Source organism: Diabrotica undecimpunctata, chromosome 6 (assembly GCF_040954645.1).
Source record: "Diabrotica undecimpunctata isolate CICGRU chromosome 6, icDiaUnde3, whole genome shotgun sequence".
Lineage (NCBI taxonomy): Eukaryota > Metazoa > Arthropoda > Insecta > Coleoptera > Chrysomelidae > Diabrotica > Diabrotica undecimpunctata.
The window spans coordinates 111320283-111335134 of NC_092808.1; the positions used below are offsets into that span (position 1 = coordinate 111320283).

Below are 14852 nucleotides of genomic sequence, written 5' to 3' on the forward strand. Positions count from 1 at the left end.
AGCAAGCAAATGTCAGAATTGGCCTAGATATATCTGAATCAATTAAAATTATCCGTGGAGTTAGAACTACAGTGTTATTAATTGACAGTGTTACTGGAGAATGCGAAGAATACGACTTAAACTTAATAATTTAAAAACTAAATATATGATAGTCAGCAAAGCATTAGTGGACGACACCATAATTACAGCAGATGGTATCGAAATAGAACAAAAACCGAGAATATCACTTAACTCGATTCGAATATGAATGGCAATTGGAATATGAGCAAAGAGATAAAAATCTTGCCGATCACTAAATCTCTATTAAATAAACTTCAAGCTTTCGAAATGCGGGTATATCGCAGGCTGTTATGCATAATCTGGAGTGACACATGAAGACGTACTACAAAGTCTAAAAAAAGCAAACCGTAGTAGTGAAAATCGTAAAAATACAAAAATCTTGTAGAGTATTTTACCCACGTCATGAGACCCAGAACGATACGGAGCCCTCTATCTTATTATTCAGGGCAAAAAATGTGGTAAGAGGTGTCTCGGTCAAAGAAGAACATCATGGCTTCGCAACCTACGTGACTGGTTTAATTAATTTTCAGTGTCGTCACTCTTAAGAGCTGCGTAGAACAAAATTATGATAACCACCGTTCAGTAATTAACATGGTACAGAGAGAAGAGAGGAAAGATGTATTGTCAATACAGTTTGTTCATAATACTATATTTTTACACCTGTTTTTTGCTTATAAACGTAATATTTAAGATTTTTTAAAATTAAATTAAAACAATGATGTTCATGAAAATGAAAAAGGTCCTATGTGGCAAAGATTTAACATTAGCTATTAAAGTACGCCTAACAAAATGTTACGTATACAGTGTACTATACTATGGAGAGGAATCATGGACATTAAATCTAGACACAATGAGACGACTTAACGCCTTTGAAATGTGGACCTGTAGAAGAATTATGAGGGTTTCCGGGGTAGATAGAATTACGAACAATGAAGTACTGAGAAGAATAGGTAAAGAGAAGGAAGTTGAACTTACAATTAAAGGAAGAAAGCTACAGTATCTCGGACATGTGATGAGGGGCGAGAAGTATGTCATCCTGCGACTCATAATGCAAGGAAAGATAGATGGCAGAAAAAGTATCGGAAGAAGACGAATTTCATGGCTTAAGAACCTGAGACAATGGTTTGCATGCAGCTCAAAACAACTATTAATCATTTTTTCACACAGCAGCCCCTAAGTGTGCGCTCTCATAACGAGGCACCGACCCTCGCTCGGACTATAGCATGGTATCATATTATCATCGCCAGGTAAAATAGATGATTATTTTAAAAATGCCAGCGTTCATTGTCAAAGCGCAGCGCCCAGCCTCGAGCCAGGTATCGGACCATAGTATACAAGCTTAGTGTTTTTTCGACCCTCGATCCTAGTACTCTACGATCGACACTAGGAGGCGCCGACCACCGACCCTCGCTCCGACCATCGTATCGATCGCTAGGTAAAATAAATGCATTATTTTAAATGCGAGCATTCACTGTTAGTGCTATGATCTAGGCGAGGATACGATGCGATGGTCTTACGTCTAATAACTTGGCCTAAATAAACGATTAAATTGCCGATATATTCCATATTGGCGTCGAGCTAAATAAAGGGAGCAATATTATCTAATTAATGAGTTGTTCCCAGCTGAAATCCCATAGCTTAAATTCGGGCTGATGTTGGAGTAACATTTATGTTCTTAAAACAAATAATTGTGTGTATATCCTTTTAGCATACAGAATTCCAAAAGATAAGAGATATTTTATAAAAAATGAGCAATTTATGTACTTCAAAAATCTATCTATATATTAGCCTTGAGACATCCATTATTGGACATATGCTTTCTCTCCTGTCCTTCATCTTTCTCTATATCGAGATATGTGCATCCATCTCGATCCAGCATGGAGTTTCAGGTCATCAACCCACCTCATCTGTGATCTCCTTTGTTTTCGTTTATTTGTCCAGATATACTTTAAAAATGCTTTCTATACATTTCAAAGAATAGTGTTTAAATGCCAAAAAACGCGACCTCGAGAAAACCAACCCCACTCAAAGTGCATCAAAAAAATTAACCTCAACGTACCTACATAGAATGCTCGATCACTTTCTTCCGAGAAAAGATTTGAAGAAATGGAGGAAGAACTCTCAAAAGTTAATATGGATATTGTGTTTATCAGTGAAATTAGAAAAAAAGAAGAGGGTCTTATCACATTCCCATCAGGCCACTTATGGTACTACAAAGGAGAAGAGGAATCGACAGTCGGTTTACTAGTGTTGAACTTATCCATTTTTTGCATTTGGCCTATAGTTGGCCCTAATTAAGTTTTTGCCCTTATTAACTCATGGTGTGAAGATCAGTTGTCTCCTAACAATGAAAATAGCAGGAAACAATTCACGACTTTCTTAATTTACCCAATTTACACAGTAAATTGAGAGTAACAGTGGCTGGTAGGAAAATCTTCAACTTAAGATTTTCTTCTGACACTAAGTTGGTCTGAAAATCAACAAAGCTAAGAGAAAAATAATGGTGGTCGATAGATTCCGCACTATTCAACTGACTAACATGTTACAGGAATACCAGATACTGGACAGTGTTGTCTATCTCGGGTCTAGTATAACTAACAATGGTAACTGTGAAGCAGAAGTTCGGAGACGTATTGGTATGGCAAAAAAAATGCGATGAGTCGCCTAACTAAAGTTTGGAAAGACAGATTTATCTCTCAAAATATCAAGATGAGACTGTTGAATGCCCTTGTATTCTCAATATTTCTATACGGGGCAGAGACTTGGACTCTTCGCGAACAAGAGCGCCAAAAAACTGATGCCTTTTAGATGTGGCGCTGGAGAATGTTGCGCATACCTTGGACAGCACACAGGACAAACGTTTCCATTCTAAACCAACTCGAGATTAAAAAAAGGCTGTCCACAATATGTCTGCAACATATTCTGCAATTTTTCGGTCACGTGGTTCGCAGAGGTAAGCTGGAAACTCATTCTGCGAAGCTCTCAGAGCAGCTGAAGATAGAGACCAATGGAGAAAAATTGCTAGGAACATTGTAAGAAATCACGATCCTCAGTAATGGGGAAACGACAAGAGAGAGAGAGAGAGAGAGAGAGAGAGAGAGAGAGAGAGAGAGAGAGAGAGATTTCATAAAATAAAAGCGCTGATTTACATTTGCCCGTGTGGGTTTTACCGAATTTTTATATGATTTAATTTAATTGGGTCTCATAACAAGTGGTATAAATTAAAATCAAAATGACTTATTTACCTGCATGTTGTTTTCACTGCTTCAAGCCTTATCTCAGTCTGTTCGTGTACAAGGAAGTGATTTGCACAACGTTGAACAAATGGCAAAAGTCTTTGACCTGCAAAATTAGATTTAAGATATTAAAAAGATGTAGTAGTTTCGAAATAATTAAGTATTATAAAAAAGTACTAATAAAATGGTTTAAAAATAAAACTGTAAAAAACATCTTAGAAAGAAAACAAACACAAAACGAAGTTAATATTAAAAAAAATTTATTTTTATTCGGTTCATTAATATATCTAAATCATATTGTTCTGAAGCTATTTTCTTGTGGCATCATAAAGTAATTACTATTTTAATAGGAATAAGCCAAAATTGTCAGAATGGTTAAAACTATGAAAACAACCAATTTATACAATAAAGAAGCTGATGATGAACTGCAAGAAGTTGAGATCACATTAACTGAATAGTGAATATTTTTTTTACTTTACGTTTTTTCTTTAAAATAATTTGTTTGTTTATTATATATGTTTGTTTATTAGTCTTCGTTTGTTTCTCTTACAAAAAAATAAATATACTATTTTTTCTTTTTTCATTTCTTGTCCAATAGAATATAAGTAAGTACGATAATCCGTACTATAAAATAGCATAATTTGAACAAAGGCATACGATTTTCTGACGTCGATGACCTGGCAACGCTGCGTTACAGAAACATAACTACGAAACGAATTAGTTTTTTGGCCTCGCCTACTAGTAATGCTATATCGTTTTAAATATGTTTCTCTCACTTCCCACCATTCAAAGTGCATACAACCCTTCGTGAGCCCTGACCTGCCTCAAAACATTCTTTGATCCTTCCCTGTCGCGTGTCTGTCTTTTCCATCCCCTTACTCCAATCTCCCTTAAATCGTCCTGCACATCGTTCAGATATCTGAGTTTAGGTCGCCCCCTTCTTCTTCTTCGGACTGGCCTATTTAACATGGTTGGTTTGATTCCAGTACCAATTTTTAATGACGCGAGTATCTTTGCCACAAAAGATTAGATATGGATCAACTTAGAAATTCCGAGATAAAAGTCAAGCTTAAAAATAGTATTAATAATAATGTTGCTTTAACAACCAATACTGATGATATTGAAAGAGACTGGATCAACTTAAGGGACGCTGTATGCAACGGTGCGAAAGAAGTCATTGGTGACTACGAGCGGAAGAAGAGCGAATGGATGACAGATAAAATATTACACCTTAAGGACAGAAGGAGGGAAAATAAGAATAATCCCGAACAATATAAAGAACTGGACAGAATTGTCAGTAGAAAGATAAAAGAATCCAAAGAGAAATGGTTACAAGAAAAATGTCAAGAGATAGAAGAGCTAGAACGAAGACACGATAGTTTTAATATGCATAAAAAAATCAAGGAGTTTACTTATACTTACAAGAAAAAACAGTTTGGTAGGTTAATAGACGAGAACAACAAACTTATTGTAGATAAAGAAGAACAGTTGCAGACTTGGGCAAATTACATAAAAGATTTTTTTACGGATTATCGTCATATTTCTACGAACACTCTTGATCTGAATGGACCAAAAATATTGAAAAGTGAGGTGATAAAAGCTATAGATTAAACGAAAGATGGGAAAGCAACAGGATGCGATGAAATACCAGTCGAATTTTTAAAAGTTTTTAACGAGAACAACCTGAATGTAGTATTGGAACTGTTTAATAAGATATACGATACTGGTCAAATTCCATCGGACTGGTTGAAATCTACATTTGTGCCTCTTCCCAAGAAATCGAATTCTAAGACGTGTAGTGAATATCGCCTTATAGGTTTAATGAGTCACACCCTTAAAGTATTCTTGCGTATTATCCATTCCAGAATACGAGCAAAATTACAAAACAGCATAAGTAAAACACAGTTCGGTTTTAGATGCGGTTTTGGAACTCGAGAGCCGCTCTTTGCAATACAAGTCTTGATTCAAAAATGTCTGGATCAACAGAAAGATGTTTACGCCTGTTTTATCGACTATGAGAAAGCATTCGATACTAACAAACATGACAAACTCATAGAACTATTACATCTTACAGGACTTGACACTAAGGACATCCAGATTATAAAAAATATATATTGGAATCAAACAGCCCACATGAAGAATGGACATATGGTGAGTGAAAACGTAACCATTTCGAGAGGGATTAGACAGGGCTGTATTCTTTCGCCACTGCTTTTCAACTTGTACACGGAACAAATATTTCTAGAGGCACTGGAAGAGTACAACGAGGGCATCAAGATTAATGGCGTACCAATAAGTAATTTTCGATATGCAGATGATACTGTTATACTGGCCGATAACATCAAAGATTTACAGATGATGCTAAATAGAGTAAATACAACTGGCAACCAATTTGGACTGAAGATCAATAGAATGAAAACTAAATTTAAGGTGATCAGTAAAAAGAACATTCAACATATCGACCTGAATAGTGAAGCCGAACGTATTGAAAGAGTACACCGATTTAAATATCTGGGATATACAGTAAATGATAAGTGGGACCCAGACGTTAAGATCCGAATTGAAATAGCAAGATTCAAATTCATCAAAATGAGAAAGCTCTTAAGCAACCGCCACCTAAGCGTTAATCTCCGATGGCGCGCCACGAAATGTTACGTACTCTCTACGCTACTTTATGGAGTTGAAGGGTGGACGTTAACAGCAGCAACTATAAAGAAGTTAGCGGCTCTAGAAATGTGGCTGTATCGACGCATACTGAAAATACCTTGGACAGACAGAGTGACCAACACAGAGGTATTAAGACGAATGGGTAAAGAGGTGGAATTGTTAACAACTGTTAAAAGGAGGAAAGCGTCATACCTGGGCTATGTATTCCGTAATGATAAGTACAGTCTACTACAGCTTATCGTGGAAGGCAAGATTGAAGGTAGAAGAGGTTTGGGCAGAAAGAAGAAATCCTGGCTGAAAAACTTGAGAGAATGGTTTCAAATACCAGAAGCTACGAACATAATACATGCGACACTAAACAGAGAAACCTATCGTTTGATGGTCGCTAACCTTCGGTAGAAGACGGCACATAAAGAAGAAGATCTTTGCCATCAATTCGTTATATTTTTTAGTATCTCTATTAATTTTATATGTTGGACACTATCAAACGATTTTTAGAAATCCACAAAGCATGTAAAACATCTTTCCGATCACAACACTCTGGAACAGAACGTTCAGCGAAATTAGTGATTTTCTTGTCCCGAGTGCATTTCTAAAACCAAACTGCTCGTGTTTAAGATTTTCCTCGAATTTGAGTCTGATTATGTTATAAGAAAGTCTTAAGAGGCTGATTAGGCCAATTAATCGATATTCTGTGTATTTTATTGCTTTATTTTTTAGGAATTGTAAACTCTAAACCCGGACGATAAATGTAGATCGAAGCCAATCCGAGTGTTGTATACTGCAATAAAAAGTTTTAGTATCGCTTTTATACTTTCTTGATCTACCAGTTTTAAAAACTCAGTCGGTGTTTCATTATATTGTGAATTAATGATTCAATTTGCAAAAAATACTATTAAAAATAAGAATTCCCTATTCATATTTATTTAAAAGAATGACAGTAATACAAACCTTCAAAGTCAAACGTCCCTAAAGTGTGAAGCGCTAGAACAATTATTTGAGTATCATACGAGTCATACGAGCCAGTTAATGGCATCAAATTTGTAGTTAAATGACGTGGAGTCCCAGGATGAATTAACGGTTTATTTAACAAAATTTGTGATAACATCTTCAGCAATCCTAGGCTAATTTTTTCCTAAAACGTTTGGAAAATTATTATTATAACTTTGATTCGAATATGTAATTGGAAGCTTAAATGGTGAAAATAATATTGACAGAGATCTTACCTTGTGAGCAGGGACACTTTTAGCAAGTTCTCTCAAACAAATCGTAAGAGATGACGACAATCCAGTTGCCAACATCTGTTCCAAAATAATTGGAATATCCATTTTGTCGTGGTTATTGAGAGACAAAGCAAGGAATGTTATACATTTAAAAACGCAAGGGTCAATATTGGGACGTTTCTTTAGAGTCATTTCACTTCTAGGAAGTGCTCCTTTGATAAGATCCATAATTTTGTCTACGTACGGCTCTATATCTTCTTCTACGGCAACTGCAATCAAACCTACAAGCAAATAAAAAAAAATATTAACCATTGAAAAACAAATGTAAATAACACCATACGTATTACTTGTCAAATGTAGGAACGCCTTTCGAAATCTTGGCCGTCGCTGCAAAAGGCAGATAGAGAAAGTATTCGGAGAGAAAGAGTGGGAACACGAAAAGTTTTAGAGTTTGATTTATCTAACTATTTAACAAATACAAATATTGTTTGTAGCAAGTCAAAAATAAATAAAAAAAGAAATATAAAACGTAACTTAAAAATATCACAAACAAGAACACAGATTAACAGAAAATAATTTATGGCTAAGTCACGGTAAGCTGTTCAGGGGATGTTCTGCAATGAGCATATATTCTTCTGAGTAGTAAAAGCAATGTTTTTGAAGATATTTTTTTATATAACTTTTTCAAAACTATTACAGCTTAGCTTTTTAATACTTTTTAGTAAATTATTGTAATAGTTAAATGTAACAGACTGCTTTATCAAATGGACCCGTTTTCTGTGAATTACAGTCAGAGCTTGTAATATCAACACAGTAGGTAGCGGCATAATTTTAAATTTGATAAAGAAAAGTAGGCAGTGTTTTCTAGATAACTAACCCCTGCTAAAATCCTGATAGCTATCTATTGTATTCTAAAAATTTGAAGTGCATTTGGAATTGTCCCATATGATGAGTTTAGGTGTAAGTGAAATAAAGAAAAATATATCATTTTTAATGTTTCAAAGTTGACAACCCTTCCTAGTTGGCGTTAACAAATAATGAATATGATAGTATTTTGTCTAGTTGTGAGATATGAGCCGACCAGTTCAGTTGATTATCAATGGTTATTTCCAATAGTTAAACGGCCTCTTTGTTATCTGGATCATTATGTAAAGATAATTATGCAAGTAATTGCAAGTTTTGCGTTTTATCTGAGTTAAGTTTCAGTTTGTTTGCAGGAAACCATGCGCTAGATTTAGTAGAAACTTCCTTGTAAGACATTTTAAAATCATCATTACTTTTTCCTGATATAAAGTATGTCGTATCATCTGCGAATTGTACAGATTTGTACGGAGATATGAATTTAGGCAAATCGTTGACATAAATAACAAACAAGAAAGGTTCTAAGAGCGAACCTTGTGGGATGTTTTAGATGTTTTACGGATAGAAAATCGGAGAGATGACCTTTAGACAGTACCGCCTGGTGTCTACCTCATAGGTAAGAAGTTATAAGCTTAATAGGGATACATAGCAGAGCAAGCGATAAAAGGCAAAATCGGAGAGGATCAGGCAGGCTTCACAGCAGGAAGATCATGCATATACACACTGGAACAACTGTTGGAGAAGAAAAAAGCAAAAAATAGAGATATACATTTGGCATTTGTGGACTTGAGAAAGGCGTATGACTCTGTACCAAGGTCAGAACTATGGGGGGCAATGTACAAATTAGAAATACAGACGGAACTCATAGAAGCTACAAAAGCTGTGTATAAAGAAAATAAAGTGTCGAACGAATACCTATATTCGTCAAGCTTTGCAGACGATCAAGTAGTGATTGCACAAGACCAAGACGACCTCAGCTACATGATGAAGAAACTACAAGAAGCATATACCAAGGCTGGCCTAGATATTAACCTCGCGAAAACAGAGTACCTATCTACAAGTGAAGAAGACATAGAAGATCTACAGATTGATGACAACGTAACAATCAAAGGAAAGGATAAATTCAAATACTTGGGGTTTATAATCACGAAAAAGGCAACAACAGAGGAAGAAATTACACAAAGATTAGGACAAACAAGAACAGCAATCCGACAACTTAACTCAGTATGGTGGGATAGACACCTAAATATGAAGACAAAAACACAGATTTATAAAACATTAGTGCGAAGTATTATGATATATGGGCTGAAAATTGGATCATAAACAAGAAAAACAGCAGTAAGATAGTAGCAACAGAGATGGAATGCCTGCGAAGATGTTGCAGAGTAACAAGAATGGATAGGAGAAGTAATGACGAAATAAAGCGAAGAACATCAATAGAAACAGACATACTAACATACATAGAACAAAAAAGACTAAAGAGGTATGGACATGTAAGAAGAACTAATGACAGCAGATGGATGAAAAGAATAACCGAATGGAGCCCCATAGGAAGGAGGAAAAGAGAACGACCCCGAAAATCCTGGAGGAACGAAGTAGAGTACGCCATGAGTAAGACAGGTCTAAACGATGGAGAATGGGACAACAGAGAGAGATGGAAACGGTTGAGTGAGGGAAGGCAGTGAATACTGTAGAATCCCTGAATATATATAATATAGGGATACATCTGATTCCATAGTAATTTAATTTGTGGAGCAAACCGTCGTGTGAAACTTGACGTAGATGTTCGACTTCGTGGTAACCGTATAATTTTCCTCAATAGTTTCATTTATGTTAATTCATTCTAACATATCAGTTTGGTATGATTAAAAAGGTCATCAATTTTTTGGGTTTTTAAATACAAATTGAACTTGACTTAATCCATTAATATCTTTTTAATCCTACGTGATACAGGAAGGTAGGCATTTTTTTATTATATCACACATTTATTTTTTATTTGTGAGCATTTGCCAAAAATAAGATTTTTTTTATTTCCTTTATATTTTACATGTTCTTACAATACAGTAAACATTTAAATAATATAATTAAATGAAATTATAAATAAAGTAAATTATTTTATTACAAAACATTGTAGCATTTTCTTTTCATCCTGTAAATTATAAAAATCGAAAATAGTTCATACCTTTGTGCATTTTAAAATATTAAACTTAACAACTTCAAAAGTCTATTTACAATTAGTTAAGTGTCAATTCGTCTTTTCTCTATTTCGTCTAGAAATTTTAAAATAAATGCTGAGTTAAACGAAACGGGCCGGCGATCTACGCAGGAGAATAAGTAAAAATCCACATAGGGAATTTCCATTCATTCTCGTTGGAGAATGAATTTTTACATCGCGTCACTTTTCCTTTGGAGGCCGAGAGGAAGGTCACTTCAGGTCGACAGTCCGAAAAGAGATGTGGTTTTTGATGATAGCGACATTTAGTAGTTAGCCGGTAAAAGATGGGAACAATATTTATCACTTAACACAGTTAAATAATCTCATTTAAAGAGATGTAATTTAGCAGCTAAACAGCAATGGAATTAAGTGGTTAAAGAAGTGCCGACTGGATCCATCTGTAATGGTGTTAAGAGCAGAATTCTTAAATTTTTTAACTTTATAACCTGTAGAAACAGGTGGTGAATAAAGGAAATATGCCTTGTAGAGTTTGTACTTTCTAAACGGATATGACCTTGAAAATATTGCGCGCCGGGTCATCCAAAATTATTAAAATTTGTAGCGGAGAGTGGGCCACCTTGAGACGCGTGCACCATGGGACAGTCGCAACAATTTTCAAATTACGAGTTAAAAATGGCATTCAGTTCTACAAAGCATTCGGCGTTGCCGGTAACGGTAAGTTGTTCTCGTGTTCTTTAGGTATAATACGTTTACGCACACCGAGGGTTTTTTGCACGTATTGTTTGTTTTCGAAAGAGGTAAGTTTTTATATACTAAATACTTTAGGAAGTTATAAAATATTTCAAATGTGATATTTTTTAAGGTGTTATTGTTTTAATTGACTAAGGAGACCTTCTGTTGTTTGTTTTACTTTTTTTTTAGGTTTTACAACATGAACGACTGTTGTTTATAATTTATTATGGGCCTTCTTGAGATAAATGTTTTGTTCCACCATGGGACGTGTCTCAAGGTGGCCCACATGTTATAACCCAATCTGCAGTTATGATTTTTTGTTACAGATATCTCGCAGTCGAAAAAGAAAATCTAACAAAGGATTGTTTAGCACAGAAGCTATGAAAATTGCTGTAGATGATGTGTTTATCAATATAGCAATATTAAATATATCAATTTAGCAATATTAAATATATTGCTTAAAAATTACATAATACAATCCAGAAAAATGTGTTACGGAAAGTAAACAAAAGACGTGAGGCAACTGGCTTAGGAACTCTGTAGCAAAATTCATATACCTCAGAAATGGGAAAAAATGAAGTCTGCTGGACTTGATTGGCTTCATGTTTTCAGAAAGAGACATCTCGAAGTCAGTATCAGCGAACCGGAAGATTGCAGCTTATCCGTATTATTATTATTATCTGCTTATTTAATCGTTGTAATGTGGATGCATTTTTTCGAAATTTGGAGGAAGTTTTGATGGCTTTTCTGAAGGCATACGCATTTTCAATTTAGATGAAACATCTCGTCTTCGATGAGTGACTTTTTGATTAGTAACCGATAGGCATTAAATATTAGAGGAGGGTGATACAAATCGTAAAGGATGTAAGCCAAGTTACATCAATAATTTGACAAAAAAAGAGCCTGGTTTTCATCACAATGAAGAAATTGTCGAAACTGACGAGAAACGTCAGACTTTCAGAAGTCCAGAACAGCTGTTTGGTTATACCAAAGCAGAACCCCGGCAAAAATCTCAAAATGAGAAGAAAAAGCCGAAGCAAAATTGTAACTGATACTCCCGAGAAGTTAGAAATCGAGAAAAAACATCATGAGAAAAAAGAAAGGAAGCATCTCTATAAGCCCAAGAGAAAATTAACAGAGAGTACTACAGCTGTCTCACTATCATCCAGTGACACTGACTTATTTATGTCTGATTCTTCAGATGCCGAATCATTCACAGATTTTGAGTTTGGATGTTATCAGGTTATCAGGATTTGCCTGAAATTAATTCTTATGTGCTGGTAAAATTTTGTGATAACAAATCAGATTTTTATGTAGCGAAAATTATTGAAGTAAACGACAAAGACTTTAAAGTCACATTTTTGCGTCATAGTATTGTAGCGAGATTAAATAAAACGAGCGGTTCGAATTTATATAAACATATTTATTTATAGTTTACAGTTCGGTACTCTCTTATCAACTAACTCAACTCATAACATCGTGAGATATATATACTACAGTTACTAGGTTCGAGAATATTCTGGCGTTGTCCCACCTCTAATTCGTCTCATCGAAAGAACCATCGAAGACGGGCGGCATTGAAATGCCAATTCTTGTGTTCTCTAGATCTTTCCTTCTAAGAATTATGGCGTATCGGAGATGGGCTATTTCGTTACAGTATTAAAAGTAAAAACACATTTTTGTTTCCCGCTGTTGTGGACACATCGCATGATAATAGAAGTGACGTTAGATGTGTGATGTCACCAATTCTTAATTGAGGAGGTACAAAACGTCAGAAGTCCTTTATTTCATTTGGCGTCAAGTTCGAGAATACAGACATTCGTTAAGAATTTTGATTTAACACGTTTTATTGAAGTTTATGTGTATATGTCATTTGATATTTTAAAATATATATCGAATGTTTGACAGAATTTTCGTTGTTTTGGATTTGTCTTAAGCTGGCCCACTAGTGGGCCCAGGTTGAGACAAGAGTGTTTTTAAAAATAATTAATAAACAAACTAGTTTGTTAGAAAATACTGCTAATTTTGTTTGATTATAAATAGATTCAATAATTGCATTTTGAATTTGAACTAAAAAAACTCGTTAATAAACAGATTATATCATCAAAAATATGAAAAATGTCTCAACGTGGAGCACTCTCTTCTACTTCCCCTACGGTTGAAGCGTAAATTTGTACTTTGGGCATGCATGAGTCATAGCCATTTAGACAATCCATTACCTCTATTATTTTCATTTTTTTTATGTATTTTGTTATAGTGCAGGGCAGTGCTTAGTTTTTTTGTTTAGGTATGTCCAAATTTTTGTTTATTGTTTCTGAATAACCTTTGTTTTTTATGTACAACTTAAAGCTTGTATGTAGATTATAAGAAGCGTAAATTCTCATCAATGCATATCATGATATGATAATGACCAATGTAAATTTTAATGTAATTTTTTTTGAGATTATCCTTAATACAAATATTTTTACTAGTTTTGCCAGGTCATTGAGAGAAATTAATATGCAACCTTAAATAAAGATGTAAACAGGTAATCCTTTTTAAATGGATATTTTTTTGTAAGATATAATCGATTATGTCCATAAAATTTGTTACAGCGTGTAATAAAATCATCTGATTGCTAACAAATTTGTATTGTTTAATTTCTTTAACACTATTCCTTCCTTTTGAGAAATAAGATAATTTTGACATTAATATAGAGCGACCAAGTAAGGTAAGTGTGTTTGTTTCTCGTTCTTTTTATTTAACTATGTATACATTTTAGTTTTGAAGAGAGGTTATTATATTTGTAATTTTTTAGTATCTTTCTTAAACCAAGCTTCTGATATGTCTTTTCTCGACTTTTCCTTGTCTTTCTAAAAAGACAAGGTGGCGTCCTTTATTTTTCTTTTTCTTTTAATACCAGATTCTATTTACTTATTTCCCCGTTACTTCCATTTCAGTTGTCCCCTTTCAATTTGTCAATTATTTTTTATCTAAATATCCCCATGCTAGATCTATAGACCCACGTTCAAAAGCTCGCCCTTGTGTCCTTCAATGAGTGACACAGTCGATACATGGCTGTCGGTTTGCAAGGTGAATATGCTTTAACCTGGATTTCTTCATTTCTCTTTTAATCCCCAATATCCCTTTCAGGCCAAGTTGAGTTACAATACAAACAAATAAATATAAAAGAAGGTAGTAATAACCAATAAATTTTAATAAGTTTAATAAACAAATATATGACACTATTGTTATTACTGTTTTAATGATGGATTTCAAAGCCAAAAATATATATATATATATATATATATATATATATATATATATATATATATATATATATATATATATATATATATATATATATATATAAAGCGTATAGAGCCTTAGGAATTGACAGAAAACAAAATACGAAAACTTAGAGAAGACGTAGCAATAAAAAATAATCATTAAGAAGAGTAAAATGTTTACAGAGGAACAACTACTGAATAATCACTATCAGACTCGGAATTATCATCACAGAAACCAATACCACTATCTTCCTGAAGATTAATTATTATTTGATCAAAAACTAAATCTAAAACAGGCTCTTTTATCCAAACGATCCACAGAACTAAGCTTAAAGTCAACGTTTTTCTCAGCCACGTAACTTTACGTACGTACATTATCGCCGAAGGCAGAAGCCAGAATGGCCTTCGCCCATAATATAGTATCCTAAACAATTACTTTAAACTATTTGTCCTTTTTTCTTGTGTTCGTTATTTTTTGTATAAGCGTATTTAAATCTTTATGCCATTCCTAAATGTGCTGGATAACTAATTTTGTGACGAAATGCCCCTAACAATGCTGTGAGAGCTAAAGTACTTAAAGAAGATTTAATAATAGAACTGTGTTCGATATCTGCCTTTTATTTGTAAA

At 34.2% G+C, this 14852-nt stretch overlaps 1 protein-coding gene across 1 annotated transcript in view; it reads right to left on the reverse strand.

Moving 5' to 3' along the window:
* mTor (serine/threonine-protein kinase Tor) overlaps positions 1-14852 on the reverse strand; it is a 120882-nt gene that overhangs the window by 86027 nt on the left and 20003 nt on the right. The window contains exons 6-8 of the mRNA XM_072535113.1: positions 7190-7467; positions 6915-7098; positions 3306-3402 (exon numbers count right to left, since the gene is read on the reverse strand). Coding sequence (XP_072391214.1) covers positions 3306-3402; positions 6915-7098; positions 7190-7467 — 559 coding nt within the window. The remainder of the gene's footprint in view (positions 1-3305; positions 3403-6914; positions 7099-7189; positions 7468-14852) is intronic.